The sequence below is a fragment of the Rhodnius prolixus genome, unplaced genomic scaffold, assembly GCF_049639745.1.
Source record: "Rhodnius prolixus isolate KJV_2025 unplaced genomic scaffold, Rpr scaffold_2, whole genome shotgun sequence".
In the NCBI taxonomy this organism is placed as follows: Eukaryota; Metazoa; Arthropoda; class Insecta; order Hemiptera; family Reduviidae; genus Rhodnius; species Rhodnius prolixus.
The window spans coordinates 2,400,037-2,420,885 of NW_027411592.1; the positions used below are offsets into that span (position 1 = coordinate 2,400,037).

Sequence of the window (20,849 nt, forward strand, 5' to 3'; positions counted from 1 at the left end):
TTTTCAGAAAAACATTTCAACTATACAGGTACAAGTGGTCGATTTGGTAAAAACATCGTATTCCAAGACGTAATTGCAGTAGTTCTTTTGGTTAAAAAAAAAAATAATAAAATAAAATGAAAAATAATTTAATTTATAATTATTATTTATTTATAATAATAATAATAATAATTATTATTATTATTCATAATTTACAGAAGGCTGCGGTGGTAGCTTGTTAGGTAATAGTAACCTTCCTTTCAGGTTAACTTTACTAAATGTTTTGTTTGTTATGTTTCCTTTTATTGATGAATATCACCACCATCCGCACAAAAGTTATTTTGAATCGCTAGTGTCTTGCCCACTGCCTAACGCATTTGTCTATTAGTTCGGTATGTAGGCTGTCCCACGCTCTCTTTCATGACGTAATTGTGTTAACAGTCTAAATACTCGTTTGACGTCATTTGCTAATCACTTGTTAAAAAAGGGGTTTCTTTAAACAATTTTTAGTTTTTTCCCCCCTTAAAATTGCGTAAGAGAGGAAATAATTGCAATCACGTGTGAACATTTTGAAATTTAAATTTTCTTAAAAGGTCACTTGAATTTAAAAAAAAATAATAAAAATCTGGAAGTTATGCAAATAATTGCAAATGAAGTTGAGAAAAGTTGGTTGTGAACTTAAGCGAAAGCGGTCCCCGTCAATAATCTCAGAACAGAATATAAACTTGGAGCTTTCTACGTACGAATCCCTTCAAATTCCGCCCATTTCCGGTGTGAATTTTGGGTAATACTTTTGTTGTGAAGAGAAAGGTGAAAGTAATATTTAACTGTGTGCGCCCTGAAGAGGTCATTTTTCGAATGATTTCTGATTTTGTAAGCAGGTAGGGGCCATCTAAAGTAATTTGTCCACCCAAGGAAGGTTACAGATAACCTGAACAGCTGGTAATAGTGAGTTGCTTGTTGTCCACATGTTGGCGGTCTCCATATCCACTTACAGCTCAATTCAGCTCTTACTGTAATTCTGTACTCTCTCATTGATCTCCTTGTTAGTCCCAGTAACAAGAAAGTATTATTTCCGAGTTTGATGAGTGTTCCTCAACTGCAAGTACCACTTTATTTTGATTGGATATATTTATTTACAGGATGTGATGCTTCTTTCGACATTTTCAATTCATAGATCTATAAGTTTTTTTAAAAAATAATTTTTCTTCGTAAAAACTTTTTAAGTCGTCCAGGGTAGGCTATTGCAATGCAACATGCAATGTTTAATTTTTTTTTTGGCAAGATTGGAGTACAGAAAGTCATGTTAATGATATAGAGCGATAGTGTAGTTAGTGGGCATACAGCGAGAATAATAAAGTTACATTCTGTAGATATTAGGTCAGGCCAAAGTAGACTTTCACCGGCAGTCTGGTAAATAGGAATTTTTCATTCCCCAATAAACGTGGTCCGATTGTGTCACAATATAGATCTTGGCCTACACACATTCCTCAGCTTGAGAAAAGTAAACTATTTTGATTAATACGTGAATTGTCACGTCCTCTGTTGAGTCAACTGAGCAAACATTTTTAAATTCCAGCGTTTTATTTATTTTTATAATTTTTTTTTGTTCAACTGTTACGGAGATATTTCCGGCCAAAAGTCTCAAAATCAGAAATTAAAAATGGGTTAGAGGGAATTTTAAAAATTAAATCTGATGTAAAATTGAAAATTGTAAAATTTTTTTTGCTGTTTATATTTTCTAGATGTTATTATATTTGTCGCGGCTAATCAACACGCCATTGTGTGCTTTTCTATAAAAAAAAATCAGCTGTTTCTTTTGCACGAACGTTTTTTTTTTGTTTTTGTTGTTGACAAGGAAGGTTGCAATGTAGAAGGTTATACCACCTTGAAGTTGGGCTGACAGAGATACATAGATAACTGTGTTTTTTTTGGTGTGAGTGAGTGAGACAGAGTGTAAAGTTATTGCCTTGGATCCTTGAAAAATGTCCAGAAATAGAAGATATATCCGTAGTTAAAAATGGAATGACTATTTTATCTACGATCTTTACCTTCTACCCCATGTGTATAGTGTGCGCCAGCCAGGATGTCAATGCTTTTCCTCAAGGTAATTTTTGTCTCTTTCAAAGTTTTTTCAACCCCTCCCATGTCTTTCTTTTTGTTTTTTTTTAACCAGTAGAAATATTGCGTAACTTTTGTTATGTTTTATTTAAAAATGTTAGTAGTGAATCTCGTGTAGTCAATACAATTAAAACAAATTAAGAACTTTATACAACAATAAAATCTGTACTATAACTTGGTTAAAAATCGATATTATTTTTAATTACTCATATTTAAATATTTTATTGGTGACTTAATTAGATACTAGGAATCGTGTAAAATATTCGATTACTGGTTTTCAACGGTAATACCCGGTTTGAAAGGTTTTAACCAAGTTAAAAGTTTTATACCATTTGGAGCAGACAACAAGCTTGTGTACAAAATCAGTCAATCGATATAAAATCGATTTATCAATCTTGAAAATTTCTCGAAAACAACTAATGCGATTTTTTTTTTGTTTTTGTTATAATTTATATGTTTTCTTTCGAATAAGTAATTGTAGAAATTTTATTAGTAATCTTTTTTTTTCGGCCTTCGTGTTTATTTTATAACCAAACATTGTCTGGCTGTGCACAAAATTCTCAATTCTTACATTCTTAGCGTCAAAAGGTGCAAACTTTGTAACTTCCTGTCTAATTCTTGGTTAAAGTCTTTAATCAGTTTCGTTTCCTCTGTTGATTCTTAATTTGCTTTCTTTTTTTGTTTTCTTCTTCTTTTTAATTTATCCTTCGATAAATTTGCTTTATGACGGCATATTGGCCGATTTCGAGCCAAAAAGCTATGTTGAATGATTCCCCTTCGCCAAATCGTACGCACTCTTCCGTTGCCTTTTATCCCATCATCTTAGAATATTAATTAAAACTGTCCGGTAACAACAATACCTTTTTTGTAAACTGCGTAGCGCGTAAACACACGAACCGATTTTCATGAATGAGGTGTCATTCGATTCGGAATTTTAAGTAGATGTGCCTTTTGGGGGTCTCCACGCTGTATATGCAAAGGGGGAGGAGTTAGCCCCATGTATGTAAGGCCCCCTCTATAACTAGTATTACCAATAACTCTGTAAATGTTTGCTCGTTTTTGATAAAATTTGGTAGGGTGAAAGGGTTAGAGCTCCCCTGCGTAACAGTAAAGCGACATTCTGCTCTTACACCTAATAAGGGGTGTACGTTTTGCAATCTTTTTTTTCAAATCATCGTCGCAATAACCGATTTTCGTGAATGAAGTGTCATATTATTCAAAATTTTATGTAGATTTGCATTTTAGAGGACTCCACGATGCGCATATTTGGGAGGAGTTCGCCCAATGTATGTAAGGCCCCCTCCAATATTATTGTTACTGATAAGTGATAACTCTGTAAATCTTAGCCCGATATTGATAAAATTTGGGAGGATGAAAGGGTTAGGGCACCCCTGCGTAAAAGTAAAGCGACGGCCTGCTCTTACATCTAATAAGGGGAAGTTTTGCAATCGTTTCAAATTATCAAATGGTCTGGCTGTGGGTGTATAAAAACACATTTTCTCAGAAAAGACTCCCGAGTGTTTCTTTTTTCAAACATGGACATTTTATTGCACGATAGATTAAGTTTCCCTTAAAATGTAACGAGCGGCCTGAAAAATCTCTCTCTCTCTCTCTCTCTCTGTTTGTGTGATTATCAAATACCAGAAATCGCAGAACGTTAAACGTCTTAGCTCAGATGATCCAATAAGGTTTTAGTCAAAATTGGTCTACCGGAAGTATCAGTTTAATGACGAGATTTTTCAGTTCGTCAGGAGTTTCTGGAAACTTATACAGGAAATCCGATTAAGCCTAAATTTCTAAAGTTATTAGAATTAAATATAACAAAAAGTGCCAAGTTTCTAGAATATTTGTGAGTTTAATTTAAAGAATAATATTAAGAGGAAGTCATGAGAGTTTTGCTACCAGATTTTTTTTCATAGAAATTATAATTTCCTAGATATATTAAATACGATAGCCAGTTATTTTGTCGTTTTGGTGATGCCAATAGCTTCAACATGGCCATATTTCTGGAAGATTGTGCTCGTAAGATTGATTTCACAGATACAGATGAACATATTTTGGTCCAGCATTACCCGTTTTAAACCTTGACTAGAATTGACGATAATCTTAAGGGCAGAACGGTGCCAGTTGCCATCGCGCGCCCCACCCATTACATCCACCAACTATTTGAAGGGGGGGAAATCAAAATTTTTTAAAACTTAAAACGAAATCATTTTCCATACTTTTGAATTACAAAGATAAAAAAAAGAATTTCAAAATAACTAGTCACTGTCTTCAACATAATTGTGAAGGTGTTTGGTTTTGTAATCGATGTTGACAAAAGTAAAAGAGAATTTTCATCAGTGATAACAAGTGAGTTGGCCAGACTGGTTGCGGCTGTGGTGAAGGTGGTGGTGGCAGCACTGTGTGCCCTTCACCCACACAGCGCGCGTAACAGTTAAAACACACCCACAACACTGTGTTCGTTCTAAACTTTCTCTCGGTTACATGACACTGATACCACGTCACTTTGGTATTTAGGTCCTTTCGGTTCAAGACTTCATTCAACCTTCTTCTTACTCAGGCCTCCAAATTATTGCTTCTAATATAAACGTATAGACTAATCGGGCTACAAACAGAACGTCCCTAGGGCGCAGGTCCCAAGTCCCATGAGTCCCTCCACCCTAAATAAACAAAGTTAGGGGTAGGCATCCCTCTAAAAGAGCCATAACTGTTTATCGCACCCCCTTTCCACTTGTCAAATATTAATTAGAATAAAATGTGAAACTGAATTTCTAAATTCCCTGAAAATGGCGGCCATCCAACCGGAAGTACAGTATTACGATAAATATTTAAACTTCGATTAATAAATCGAGTCTTTTTAACGTGAGATATTGTTGATGACGTAGGGTAAAAGTAAAATCCAAAAAAATAAATTTTACTTTATATAAATATGTTACATTTATTATTATGACCTAAAATACGAGCTAAAAAACCAGTTATGTTCGATTTGTAATGCCCTTCTATTGGTCCCAAGTATTTATTTGAAACCGGTAATCTGTTAGCGTAGGTACTTTTAATAAAAATGTTCACATGTTACGAAATGTGGTACAGTCTGTTCCATTCTTATTGCATAATTGTTATTTTCGCACTTTTAACAAACTAGAATGTATATAAAGCAGCAAATGATTACATTACTGAATAAAAAAAAAGAAAGATCGATAATTATGTAATCGATATAAACTATTGCAATTTTTTGTTCTGTATATTGCAAAATTTTTTTTTTTGCTATTTGCGGCAAAATAAAAAAAAATCTGTGGGCGGTTGAATGTGGGGAGAAGCTGTCCGTCCAACCGGAGATTAAGGTCGCCTGAAATGTCGAGATGCTTTATTAATGGAGCTGCTGGCTTTACGTAAGTGGTGGTTGGATTGCAGTCAATCGGCCAAAAGAACATGTAGCATGAGGAGGAGGGTCGGTTGGTTGGATGATGAAGTGGTCCACCACAGCCTCCTCCTGTATTGTACCCACAAAGATCTCTTCTGACATCATCCTCTTCTCCCGCTTACCGGTGAACCATGCTTCAACAAGCCCATGTCTGTAAAAATTGGTCAAATCTGGAAGCAATTCGCTTTTCATATTCTTCAATATTGCAGATCGCAACAAACTGTGTTTCCGCTCCCCTTGAGAAACGTAAAATGTCCCCAATCAGCGTGCGCAGTGGTTGATCCATCTTGGGAGGAGAGCGAATTGACCATCAGGAAGGCGGTAATTGGATTCAGTATCAGGTGAAGTCCAGAAGTATTGATTGATCCAGACTGGCCGAGTGTAAACCTAATTATTGCCAATTTGTTCCCCGCCCCCTGGGTCCTGAAGACCAACAAACCCGGCAAAAAATTGCCGGATATCAGTGCAATGAACTAATAAAGTAGTGACGTGACACTAGGGGAGGAGCATCATGGCCACAACTCCAATCGCCCCCAATACACCTGAATAAACCTCAGAAAGTTCTGGTCAAGATTTACCAGACGCCACAATCTCCGGGAGGGTTAACATTTAACTTCACGAAGATTGTGGATTGACCGGTGATTGTGTAAGGCCCGAATTTGAAAAGAAAGAGAATTATTGTCAATACTTTTTTGTATTACCAATATGGACGACAAATTACCAATTTTAAGTTAAATTATTCTTTATTATTATCTGCTTCGAGTGCACCGTGTATGGGAGAATAGCGATTGCCCCGGAAGTAAGTCTTTTCTTTAAGGTTACTACAAGGTTTTCTCGACTTCTCGATCAGCTGTTTCCTTTTGGTAGTGGAGGAGGTGGTAATTGGAAGAACATCCCTATAGTGTTCTTTTTTAGAACACCATCATCATCATCCAACGGCGCTACAACTCATTGCTGAGTCTTGGCCTCCTCAGTCAGTTTCCGGCCAGTCAGTCCTTGCTCTGTGCTGCCACTCTCTAGTTGGCGATAATCAACATCGACCTTGCATCAACCAGCAACACCGTCCGTCCAGCGCAGCTTCGGCCTCCCAACTCTCCTAACTCCATGGAGGTGCTCATTTTTGGGATGTCCTCGTCCCTCATCCTGATCACATCCTAACTGAAGTCTAGCCAATTTCATGAATTTAACCACATCTATTTCTTTAAACATTTACATACAGCTCCTGATTCGTCTGAGACCTCCATTCCTGTCCTACGCATAGTGGGCCGAAATTTCGCCCCAGTATTTTCCTTTCGAAGACTAGGAGGCCTTCTCTCATCTGTTTTAGATGTGGTCCAAGTTTCAGAGCCGTATGTCCAAGACTGGCCGGATCAGGGTCTTGTACAATCGCAGCTTCGTCTGCCTCCCTGATATCAGGTGACTTCCCAGGTGATTTCGAAGCCCAAAGTAGCATCTGTTAGCCGCTACTATCCTTCGTCTTATTTCGGCTGATACGTCATTATCTTCGTTCACATTTCGAATGTGTAGCAGCCAATTGTCAACTGACTTGTGGTCCCTGTAGTGTTCCTTTTCAGTACACCTGATGACTGCAAAAAAACAAAAGACATGTAATTATTAAACGTTAATGATCTCCAATTACACAAGATGGTTCCGTTTTACAAACTAAAATAACTCGTAAATAAATTTAAATTTTGCCAGAAAAGATTAGTGAAGGCCGTACTGAAGGTGGCATTGTGGAGAAAGGAGCTCTCTATTGTTGTACTGTACAGGCGGGGATTGGTGGAGGGCCAGACAGACTTGTTCTCACTGTGATGGTAATCATGTTGCGACTTGTCTGTCTGTCTGTCTATCGCTCGCTCGCCTACCACTCTCTAAATAATGACGTAATTATTACTAAAGTTCATTCCTGTCTCCCATTATTTCACATTTCAGTATGTCCACGTATGAATTGAGCTTTGACGACTGTTGCAATGATATACTTCCGTCCAATATCTGACCTATTTTTAATCTACGTCACTCGACAAGCGGAAAATCCACTTTCCCGCTCTTAACAGCTGGGCTTATTTGTTAGCGGAACAAGCCTAGTCTTGTTTTCCTGAAGAATTTTCATTGATTAACAATAATTGTCTCTATTGATGAGACATGCAATTACAAAGAAAAAAAAATCTTTCGTTAAACTCACATGACTTCCTATAACCGCAATAGAAATGTTGGTAACTAAAAATGTCGCCTTCTATTCAGCCGAATATCTAACAATTTTTTATTGAAAGCTCCTGCCGATATTAGTATCATAAAAGCTAACTTAGTATTCAGCTTTCATTAACTCCCAAATTTTCTTCTAACCCTAAATACTTTTGAGTCATACAAATACTAACCTCAAAACTACACTGAAATATAACCTAAACAAGAAAGCCTAAACAAAGCCTTCCCCAACAGAACTGCTCAAAAAATGGCGAAAGTAAAAAATGACCATGTTTACAATTTTATTGTAGTTACGAAGTTTTGCAGAAAAGCCCCATTTTCAAGAAAGTATTTATTGAATAAAAAGTGGTATTTCCGGTTATCTGATTTATGTTTTGCTTAAATACTTATGTTGGCACCCATGCACACTTTTTCCGATCTTGGGGGGCGCGACCATAAAACGGGATATTTTGAGTGAACTAAATTCAGATTACTAAATTTATTCGATTACAATAGGTTCTTCTATATAGTATTTCCGGTAAAATTAATTACCATATGGTGGTGGGTGGTTGGACTGGCTAGCGCCTTAATTAACATCCGCTTTAAGATTCTTAGTGGACACTTCCTGTTTTCTCACTGAATGGTAAAATATGTTGCATTCATCTTGGCCGTTCCCATAATTTTTTTTATTGCTCCAGTTTTTTTTCCTTTTCCACATATTAATTAGTGAAAGTTAATAATTGATAAACCGGAAGTAAGTTCCGTTTTCTTTTGCGCGCGCCTTAATATTTTCTGGGAGGATTCATTCTTACGGAAAACTTGATATGATACTTTCCAATGATTATGCAGAAATAGTAAATATTGGGTGAGAGAAAACAAGGAGAGCTTCCGGGAATTCCCTGATGAAAAAGAAATACTGGAATGCACTTCCCCCTCCATTAACCTTTATTCCTTCTTTGATGAATCCTGGGTGTCCATGTTTTTTTCCCAAATTACTTCTGCCTAATGTCTAGAATGCAAGACGATGTGGTAGGATGTAATAATAAATATATTGCAAGGAAGGAAAGTAAAGACGATTGTCCAGAGTAATGGGAGACGGACAGGTTGAACAGAACTGGGATATCCCCAGCAATCTCTCTTCCACTTAATTCGGACTGGGTAATCCCCAGCGCTCTCTCAAGGACGAGATAAAAATAACAAAATTGGCTTTTAAAAGTGGCGGGGGGCCCCTCTTTTATATTACTCCTTCTTACTTCGATGAATGGAATTACCTTTGCCCTTTTTAGGGCGTATTTATAAAAATAAAATTAGGATAACTGAAAGCACACAATTGATAGCTTAAGGCATAGCTAAAGTATGAACTTTGTAGGCCTTGAAAGTTATTAAAGGGTGTTTGACTTTGCTTCTTGAAAAACCGGAATAGAAGTTTTTGATGTTTTTTTTTCCAGTTTCGATTTTCACCGGATGTTCCGTCGTACACAGCTTTTCTTGCCACGGTCACCAAGGGTTATCTTGGAGCCTTCATCTGTTTTGCCACTAAGGCGGAGCGCTTCGAGATTGCCTTTGAAATTCCCACATCCTCATTTCTAGCAGCCTTTCATCGTTTCACTGCTTGGCGTGGGTTGCCCTCCAAGATGATCTCTCCGATAATGCTACGAACTTCGTCGGTGCCCACATTTGAGCTTCGAGAGCTGGGGGCCGTCTGCTCAACGACCCCCAAACTTCAGCAAGTCGCGCTGCCGCTGTGGCGGGAATCGATTGGCATTTTATTCTTCCCGCCGACAGTCCACATTTTGGCGGTCTATGGGAGGCGGCGACCATAAAGAGGGCAAACAAAAGACACCGAGACAACCCATGCAGATGAAGATGGAGAAAAACTGATGCTGAAGAGAAGAATATGTAATGTAAAAAGGATACAGAAAGGCGATTGTTGCTTCTTCTTCTTCTTCTTCTTCTTGCCGATGAACGAGGTGCACTTGTAGCCTGTAAGGAACAGAAATGAGAACATGTTCTTGCGGTGAATGAGAAGGTCGCGCAACTATTCCCGAAGGCTAAACGACCATCCTCCTCCCCACACAATAGACCAAGGGGACTCGACCATCGTCCCTGCTTTTACCACATCCTCCACGAAGCCTTTCCTCAACTCGTGAACCTGGAGACAAAACTCCAGCGGGCTGATTCACCATCTCGTGGTACCATTTCAAAGAAACTCTGTCTCCTATTTTAAGGCCTAGAATGGTCACTGGCCCAGCCACGCCCAACTCATGACCTACCAGGCTTCTCTACACTCTCCTGGAGTCAGCTTGGGCTTACTACACCATTCCAGGCGAGATGGTTTTCTGTACACGTCCCCTATTAGTTGAGCCTCTTAAGACAGGCAGGGGATACCGTGGGACTATTCTCACCCGGTCCCACACGGAGACAGAAATGAGAACAGCAAAGGTTATATTATGCGAACTTTGGTGGGAACCAGAAACGCGGGAAGAAACATGGCGGGAAAGTTAAAAAGGGCCGTCAAGAAAAGCTATGTACGACTGAACATCGACCATATCAGCTGTGAGGATAATTGAGAACGAAAAGATTGATCTAGGCTTGTGTGAGAACAAAATATCCGAAGAGCTGAAAATCGCGACTATAAATATTACGTTTATAGATTGGGTACAAGGAACGACAATGGGAATAGGCCGGAAAAGGAAGGAGCTCCTAATGCGTGCACTGAATAGCTGATCTGCACTGTGCGGAAGTTGACACTCTTCGTCGAAGATTTGACCTTTTTGTTTGCTTGAACTACCCTTCCGGTCTTGAGAGGTTTATTTCGCCAACAGAGGCCTCTCAGTACTCAGTTAGACCGGAAATGATAAAGCAGACCCACGTCTCGGTCATTGGTCTTTATCTAGTTTTACATTAATAATTAACAAAATAATATTCCAGTTGAAATGTAGATAGATAATTTGTATATTTAGATAATGTTGATATTTGTGGTCATTTTGGTCCGTCCATCCTTGACCCCCACATTGTCGTTGTGATTTTTTGGACTCGCCGTCTCCATTAAAAAGCGCAGTTCCGCTCCAGGATATACTCCAGTGGATTTAAGCAAAAGTGGCATTTCTTTTTTTATTAGTTTCGAAAAATTTAAGTTTTACCGGAAATACACGATTTGCGGCGGTCCTCTGCCACTTCCGCAAAGAAAAAAAGGTTTATTTATTTAATAATTTGTGAACCCTTTTTAGACCCTACAAATGGGTACAGAGCTGCAGACTGTTACAAAATTATTAAAGAAAAATACAATAAGAGATAAACTTATCAATAAACAAAATAATAAACATTTAAACAAACTAATAAATAATAATAAACTGAAATCAAACACATGACCATAAGTTTAAACAGAACACAAAAAATCATTTTATAACAGCTGTAAATGTAGTATTTTCTTTTTATTTTCCTAAAGTATTATTAATGTTGTTTGCTTTAGCTGCAAAACGAGCAATCGTCTTTTCTTATTTTTCTTTGAGTACAGGTCATTGGGAAAAGACATTTTCTCGACAAAGAAAATCCCCACCGGAAGTTATAATTTACAAAATGGGATTTTCACCTAATGAAGGTTTTTCTTTTGACTACTGTTGTACTTGTTTTCCTTAAATTAATGGTACTCATCTTTCAATTTGGAGATTTACAACTTTTATATCGTAACATTGTTCATGTAAAATTTTTCAAAAAATACACACGCTACTTGCATTTTGTATCTTTATATATGTTTATTATATTTCCAAGTAATTTGAACGTTTAACCTAAAAGCCACCAAAGAGTGCTACAATAAGTTTTTAATACGTCATCGAACAGGCGGAAGTACGTTTTTGCCAATTTTTTTTTTCTTTTTTTTTTTTTAATTACATAAGGTATCCTTGAAAACAACGTCATTGATTTTATTTTAACCTCTGGTATTTTAGTTGTATATTTTAGGCGTATAACTAAATTTGTTTTGGAGCATGTATCTAGGGGGAAATTCTGTTACGGATGGTTCTGGAATAAGAGGAAAGTAGATTTCCGCTTTAGTAGAATTTTCCTGCAACGTACGGGGTGCTACTTCCTGTGTACTGATCGTGGAAGAGGGTTAAAAGTGTTGCTAAAATAATTTTGAAAATAAATTCTTCAACCGGAACTATTCTGTAGCCAATAGATCGTTCGCTTTCTCGAAAATGTCTTCTAGGCATTTCCTGTAGACTTTTTATATCGTAACTAACGTATACAAAGATTTATATTTCAAGTTTTCTTAAAGGGGAAATTGTTTTAGGGCATTTCTCAAAAAAAAAAGTAGGCTTTTGTGTAAGATTACGATTCAGTGTAATGGACCTGGTTATTGGAGTTTGAAGAGAATTCTGTTTGTTAAGAAGAGTCATGAGAGTTGTTTACACCAGATTATTTCTGTGTCGTAGAGGAGGAGGATTCGCTAATCCCTATTTCACTTAATTCTAAACCATTGTGGTACTGGGTTCGACTCCCGGTCTTGGCCTTGGATTTTATTTAATGGTTAAATGAGAAATAGTAAAGTACGTTTGCTAGTCGCCTCCGTCCGCGACACCTAGTAAATGGTAGTTGGACGTTAAGCCCCGCCTGAAAAAATAGGCGATTACAACTTTTAATCCTAAACCAAGCGCAAGTACCCTAGAGAAACGCAAAATGATTGGATACCAGCCAGCCATAGTTTGTGGAATGGAATTCCTGGAATGCGGCGGCCCCCTTATTTGGAAACCGCTCTACTTATCTGCTGTGCCGATAGTAGCGTTGCGGTCGTGTTGGTAGATCAGTCGTGTGTGTGTACCTGAGTAGTAGTTGTAAGGTAATCTTATCAATTGTTATCGCTTAAGGAAATATTTAAATTAAATTACGATTAAAAAAAAATGCCATTTTCTTTTTTTGCGATAAAGGAATTGACTTATGTCGAAATCCTTTTGTATTCCATGCTCGTTTATCTCTTTGTAATTGATGTTATCAATGACGAATTATTCTCTGAAAGTTTATCCGCAGGCTAGATTTAATGGAGTATTGAAATCATCTCTCTCAACGGTTTTCTTGGAATTATTGAATGATGTGATCTAGGAAGAAAAGAAGTCCAGACATTCCCAATACTTCTACACAACGGGCAGTATTCATGACTTCCCACACAAAAGCATGTTCTCCGATGTACATCTTTTTCTGGATGATATGATGAATAGGAAGAGAGATATTGAGAGTTAAAATTTGGTAGGTTTTTAAACTACGAAAAGTTTAACTTCAATTATCTCCTAAACTAATACACAGTTTGGGTTTAAAACTTACTCGTTTGTAGACATTAGTATTGTCTATAATTGGTTAAGTTTTCTTGACAATAGGATGAATAGGAAGAGAGATATTGGGAGTTGAATTTTGGTAGGTTTTTAAACTATGAAAAGTTTAACTTCAATTATCTCCTAAACTAATACCCAGTTTGGGTTCAAAATTTACTCGTTTGTAGACATTAGTATTGTCTATAATTGGTCAAGTTTTCTTGATAATAGGATGAATAGGAAGAGAGATATTGAGAGTTGAATTTTGGTAGGTTTTTAAACTATGAAAAGTTTACCTCCAATTATCTCCTAAACTAATACACAGTTTGGGTTTAAAACTTACTCGTTTGTAGACATTAGTATTGTCTATAATTGGTCAAGTTTTCTTGATAATAGGATGAATAGGAAGAGAGATATTGGGAGTTGAATTTTGGTAGGTTTTTAAACTATGAAAAGTTTAACTCCAATTATCTCCTAAACTAATACACAGTTTGGGTTTAAAACTTACTCGTTTGTAGAGATTAGTATTGTCTATAATTGGTTAAGTTTTCTTGACAATAGGATGAATAGGAAGAGAGATATTGAGAGTTGAATTTTGGTAGGTTTTTAAACTATGAAAAGTTTAACTCCAATTATCTCCTAAACTAATACCCAGTTTGGGTTCAAAATTTACTCGTTTGTAGACATTAGTATTGTCTATAATTGGTCAAGTTTTCTTGATAATAGGATGAATAGGAAGAGAGATATTGGGAGTTGAATTTTGGTAGGTTTTTAAACTATGAAAAGTTTACCTCCAATTATCTCCTAAACTAATACACAGTTTGGGTTCAAAATTTACTCGTTTTTAGACATTAGTATTATCTGTAATTGGTTAAGTTTTCTTGATAATAGGATGAATAGGTAGAGAAATATTGAGAATTGAATTTTGGTAGGTTTTTAAACTATGAAAAGTTTAACTCCAATTATCTCCTAAACTAATACCCAGTTTGGGTTCAAAATTTACTCGTTTGTAGACATTAGTATTGTCTATAATTGGTCAAGTTTTCTTGATAATAGGATGAATAGGAAGAGAGATATTGGGAGTTGAATTTTGGTAGGTTTTTAAACTATGAAAAGTTTACCTCCAATTATCTCCTAAACTAATACACAGTTTGGGTTCAAAATTTACTCGTTTTTAGACATTAGTATTGTCTGTAATTGGTTAAGTTTTCTTGATAATAGGATGAATAGGTAGTGAAATATTGGGAGTTGAATTTTGGTAGGTTTTTAAACTATGAAAAGTTTAACTCCAATTATCTCCTAAACTAATACACAGTTTGGGTTTAAAACTTACTCGTTTGTAGAGATTAGTATTGTCTATAATTGGTTAAGTTTTCTTGACAATAGGATGAATAGGAAGAGAGATATTGAGAGTTGAATTTTGGTAGGTTTTTAAACTATGAAAAGTTTAACTCCAATTATCTCCTAAACTAATACCCAGTTTGGGTTCAAAATTTACTCGTTTGTAGACATTAGTATTGTCTATAATTGGTCAAGTTTTCTTGATAATAGGATGAATAGGAAGAGAGATATTGGGAGTTGAATTTTGGTAGGTTTTTAAACTATGAAAAGTTTACCTCCAATTATCTCCTAAACTAATACACAGTTTGGGTTCAAAATTTACTCGTTTTTAGACATTAGTATTATCTGTAATTGGTTAAGTTTTCTTGATAATAGGATGAATAGGTAGAGAAATATTGAGAATTGAATTTTGGTAGGTTTTTAAACTATGAAAAGTTTAACTCCAATTATCTCCTAAACTAATACCCAGTTTGGGTTCAAAATTTACTCGTTTGTAGACATTAGTATTGTCTATAATTGGTCAAGTTTTCTTGATAATAGGATGAATAGGAAGAGAGATATTGGGAGTTGAATTTTGGTAGGTTTTTAAACTATGAAAAGTTTACCTCCAATTATCTCCTAAACTAATACACAGTTTGGGTTCAAAATTTACTCGTTTTTAGACATTAGTATTGTCTGTAATTGGTTAAGTTTTCTTGATAATAGGATGAATAGGTAGTGAAATATTGAGAATTGAATTTTGGTAGGTTTTTAAACTATGAAAAGTTTAACTCCAATTATCTCCTAAACTAATACCCAGTTTGGGTTCAAAATTTACTCGTTTGTAGACATTAGTATTGTCTATAATTGGTCAAGTTTTCTTGATAATAGGATGAATAGGAAGAGAGATATTGAGAGTTGAATTTTGGTAGGTTTTTAAACTATGAAAAGTTTACCTCCAATTATCTCCTAAACTAATACACAGTTTGGGTTCAAAATGTACTCGTTTGTAGACATTAGTATTGTCTATAATTGGTCAAGTTTTCTTGATAATAGGATGAATAGGAAGAGAGATATTGGGAGTTGAATTTTGGTAGGTTTTTAAACTATGAAAAGTTTAACTCCAATTATCTCCTAAACTAATAGACAGTTTATGTTCAAAATTTACTCGTTTGTAGACATTAGTCTAGTCTATAATTGGTTAAGTTATCTTGATAATAGGATGAATAGGAAGAGAGATATTGAGAGTTGAATTTTGGTAGGTTTTTAAACTATGAAAAGTTTACCTCCAATTATCTCCTAAACTAATACACAGTTTGGGTTCAAAATTTACTCGTTTTTAGACATTAGTATTGCTGTAATTGGTTAAGTTTTCTTGATAATAGGATGAATAGGTAGAGAAATATTGAGAGTTGAATTTTGGTAGGTTTTCAAACTATGAAAAGTTTAACTCCAATTATCTCCTAAACTAATACACAGTCTATGTTCAAAATTTACTCGTTTGTAGACATTAGTATACTCTATAATTGGTTAAGTTATCTTGATAATAGGATGAATAGGAAGAGAGATATTGAGAGTTGAATTTTGGTAGGTTTTTAAACTATGAAAAGTTTAACTTCAATTATTTCCTAAACTAATACATCGATTGGGTTTAAATCTTACTCGATTGGGTAATCGAGTTTGTTTTAATATTGATAGTCATGGAATGTTTATTTTTACAGTATGTTTACAAATATGGATGAAATCGTTTAACTACGGATTATGTTTATTAGTATTTTGGTATTTTCTTGAAAAAGGCGATTTAGTAAGCGGAGCGGTTTTTTTTTTTACTTCCCTTTTTTTTTAAAAAAAAATTACATCATCATTCCTAAGTATAATTTAAATTTTTATTGTTGTCTAAATTTCTTTTATTACTTTGTTACATAATCAAAGAGAATTAGAATTAAATATTCTTTAATGTTGTTTATTCAGATTATTTAAAACACACATTAGCTAAACATGTGTTATTAAAACATTAATTCGTCATGTTTTATTTTTCACCACTGCCTGCAATATTGAAACTTTTAAAATTGTCATGACTTTAAAACTACAAAACTACAACCTTTTTTTTTTGTTCTGATTTAATTGAATCTATTATATATTGACCTAATATTACAGAGATATTTTTGGTAATCATCTTATAGTAGAGTATAATGCCTATTTTTACATGCGTGCTTTACGTCCAACTACCAAATTAGGTTTCATGGACGTAGGCGACTAGCTTACCCGGGAATCGAACCCAATTTCACAGTTCTTTATAACTTTGCGGGTATAGTCTATTAACTGCTCAGCTACTGTGGCGCCTTAGTAATCATCTTATACGTAATGTAGATTTTTGTAAAGATAGATATAAATTTGGGCTGTTCTTTTAATATATCAAAATCTTTAGTTGAACACCAGGCTGTTGCACTTTAACCCGTGTACTACTAGACTGCGCTGCTCGCGTCCGCTTGGAACTGCTGTGTAGCCCCAAGGTTGCTTTGTTTTATGGTTTTTTAAATAGAATAAAAAGAAATGTAAGGTTTAAAAAAAAACAAGCTAGGGAGTGACCTTGAATCGCTTGCTGTTCATACTGTTAAATGATTTATTCAAGGTCAGTTTTGAATCGGTTCTTTAACAGAGTTCGCTGGTGGTTTCTAATCCGTAATCAACTTTTTGATCATTGACAATCTTCCGCGGGTAAGATATGGGGAAAGGAGAAGAAATGGAAAATGGCTTTTACCATTTTGTTTCTGATTTTTCATTCGAAATTTATGCAACGCGTGTTTACATCCTAAGATACGTTGAAACGTCTAATATCAACTAGTGGGCGCATATCTTATTAATAATTACACCGCTGGAGATGGTGCTCGTTTGCGTCTAAATCGTCTTAAGATTATTCAACTATCAGCCACTTGTAACGTCGTATCATCATCGCCAATTGAATAAAGATAAAAGCTTCTATTCAGTCATTCTTGAATAATTTGAGTTCGATGACATATTGATTATTTAAAAAGGCAAAATGATGTCATTAACATCACCAATGTGCGTGACAAGGTCATTTTTGTAGTTTTTTTTAACTGCTTTCATGTACGATCTTTACAGCTTCATCGAAGTGTGGTAGGGTTACTTATATGGGTATCTATTATTATTTTTTTTTTATCGATTGGTAGTTCTTCCTTAAGTGGTTAATCGATTTGCTGAATTGAATTCTACTTAGTAATCGATATTTCAATTAAACTCGAAAAAAAAATCATTGGTTTTTTACCTCACATCGATTTGTTAAAAATTTGCGAATGTCTTGTTTTCAAGTCTAAAATAAATTATCTTTCTCTGGAATAGATTTCAAGTAAAAGTGATCGTAATTTAAACAGCAGCCGGACGTTTAGTGATAGCGTTTAAAGAAAACAACCTTTTATGCAAAGTGAACATCTGCTTAACCTCCTGGAGATTCAATCCTCAACCGGAAGTGAGACGTTACTGAATTGATTTTTCTTTTTTTTTTTTTTTTTCTAAGTTGGATGATTTTTTTTGGATAGTTATTGTTTTCTAGTCTACTAAAGGTAAATATTAAAAATATTTTTCGTAATTCGGAGTTCGTAAAAATGTTCATAAAACACGCAGCTAATTTTAGTAAAACTAAGTCATGTGTGTGATCCCACTAGACATTGCGCCCCTTATTCAGAGGACTTCCCGGTGAAAAAAAACTTGGCATTTCCGGTGATTTAAATTTAAATTTGTAAATTTACGTATATCCGTTACTGGAAATCGAGAGAAAAGAAAAATATAGAAATCGTTCGTCATCATCATATCCTGTAAAAGTTCCCATCGAGATGGTTGCTTCCTGTAAACGTGGTTTAATATTGTTCCCAGACGTGTGTGTGTGTGTGAATTCTTTCTTGGATGAAGAGGACTGGAGGAGCGCTTGCAGTTTTCAATATATTTGTCCAATCAGAAGATACGTTTTACAGTTATATTGTTACTAATACAGATGTGTGTTTACTTGCTTGTGACGAACTCATGTTGCTATTTAGTAAATAATCATTAATCTAATAAAAATATATTTCCTTGTTTCTTAATTGTTGCGCAGAGCTGTTTCCACTCTATTTACTTTGCGCGTGCGTACTATTCATTTTATTTGGCCATTTTCAAGTTTGGTTGAACAAGTTCGTCCAACAACAAAAAAGGAGGTTATGTTGCTGTTATAGGTTCTATAAACTCTTACTTGTCTGTAGGTATTAATATTGTCTGCACTTGAGTTTCTATACATCAGCTCCGGTCGAAAATTAAATTAAAATAATGTTAGTAAAAATTTAAATTAAATTAAAAATAAATTATTAAAAGTAGTTATTAATTTGTTATTAACTGTTTCTAATTGGTGCTCTCGTGTTCTTCTTTAGCAACCAAAAAACAAAAAAATCCTAATTTAAATAAAATTAGCTAATAAATTGGTTGTCAAAAGTAATGGAAAGTAGAAAAATGGAAAAAATACAGATCTTCCAGTTTGTTATGGGCCAAAGAGGGCGTGGTTTGACATTCGAGGGTCGTTTGAAAAGTCCGTGCAAAAATAAAAACTACTTAATTTTTTGGGGTAAACCTTTTTTATTTTTCAACATAGTCTCCTTTTAGGCTTATACACTTCTTCCAACGCTGCTCTAGTTTGTTGATCCCTTCCGAATAATAGGATTTGTCCAAGTCTGAAAAATAGCCATTCGTTTCTGCAATCACCTCCTCGTTTGAATAAAATCTTTTTCCCGCCAGCCATTTCTTCATATTGGGGAACAAATAGTAGTCCGAGGGAGCCAAGTCTGGAGAATAGGGGAGGGGGGGATGTGAAACGAGTTGGAACCCTATTTCCAATAATTTTGCGACCACAAACTGCTGAGGTGTGAGCTGGTGCGTTGTCGTGATGGAAAAGGACTTTTTTATGGGCCCAATCGTGGGCGTTTTTCTTGCAGCTCGGTTTTCAAACGGTCCAATAACGATGAATAATATGCACCTGTAATAGTTTTACCCTTTTCCAGATAGTCGATGAGAATTATTCCTTGCGAATCCCAAAAGACAGTCGCCATAATCTTTCCGGCCGAAGGAACGGTCTTCGCCCTTTTTTTTGGCGCAGATGCCCCCTTGGTAACCCATTGTTTAGATTGTTCTTTGGTCTCAGGAGTGTAGTGATGTATCCATGTTTCATCCACAGTGACGAAACGACGCTTAAAGTCCTGCGGATTCTTCTGGAACAGCTGCAAACCGTCCTTGCAACACTTCACACGATTTCGTTTTTTTGGTCAAGCGTGAGCAATCGCGGCACCCATCTTGCGGATAGCTTTGTCATGTCCAAATGTTGATGCAAAATATTATATGTACCCGTTCATTCGAGATGTCCACAGCACTAGCAATCTCACGCACCTTCACTCTTCTGTCATCCATCACCATATCATGGATTTTATCAATGATTTCTGGAGTAGTAACCTCAACAGGGCGTCCAGAACGTTCAGCGTCACTTGTGCCCATATGGCCACTCCGAAAATTTTGAAACCACTTATAAACTGTTCTAATCGAAGGTGCAGAGTCACCATAATGTTTATCAAGCTTCTCTTTAGTCTCCTGAGGCGTTTTGCCTTTCATAAAGTAGTGTTTAATCAACACACGAAATTCTTTTTCGTCCATTTTTTGAAAATCACTCGACTTCCTCGATTCAAACGAATGCGAAACACAAAGAAATAGACCGATCTAGCTGAAACTTGGTGTGTGTGTTCTTGCAAGAGATGCTACTAACTAAACATAACCTCGATACGTTTATTTACCGATTTTTATCGATTTAATGACTAACAGTTCGATTATCTCCTATAACAGTCAATGTGCTACAGTAGTAGGGAAATGGCGGTTCTGTCACACCTAAAATGTGCACCTTTTTTGTGCAAGATGGCCGCCATCCCCACTCCGCACAACCCTACTCCCACCCATCCTAATTCGAATCAACCCATCATCGAATTGGACGAGGGTTTAAGCCACGCCCCCCTTCTTATTAAATAATCATCAAATTGGACAAGGGTTTAAGCCACGCCCCCTACCCCCTCATTATTGACATAATCATCGACGCACCTAAAATGTGCCAGATGGCTGCCCTCCCAGGCAATCATCGATTTCGACATCACCTTTACCCCCACCCCATCCTAATCGACCAATCAGCGAATTCGACGACACTACCACCCCTACCCAATCCTTCTTAATCGCCCAATCAGGAACTTAGATAAGGGCTTTAAGCCACGCCCTTCCCCCCTTAAACCATTAATCGGCGAATTCAACGACACCACCTTTACCCCACCCAGCAACACTTACATGACACCTACCTTTATCCCACCTCTCAGTTGTCATATTCATAGGGCCTATCAAACCTCCTATAAGATGACTTAACCGCTGTAGTACACAAGACGGCGGACCACATACCAGCTAATAAAACATACCTCCCCTAATAAACACACGAACAATCTGTTGTTTACTGT

The 20,849-nt window shown here is 36.0% G+C and overlaps 1 protein-coding gene across 7 annotated transcripts in view; it reads left to right on the plus strand.

The window, feature by feature from the left end:
• Window positions 1-20,849, plus strand: part of eIF4G1 (eukaryotic translation initiation factor 4G1) — a 115,120-nt gene that overhangs the window by 14,395 nt on the left and 79,876 nt on the right. For 2 of the 7 annotated variants that reach the window (XM_074120366.1, XM_074120367.1), the window contains exon 1: window positions 1,285-2,086. The exons of the other annotated variants lie outside the window; for them this stretch is intronic. In XM_074120366.1, coding sequence (XP_073976467.1) covers window positions 2,005-2,086 — 82 coding nt within the window. In that variant the 5' untranslated portion in view covers window positions 1,285-2,004. Of the gene's footprint in view, window positions 1-1,284; window positions 2,087-20,849 lie in introns of those variants that run through there. 7 annotated transcript variants of the gene reach the window in all.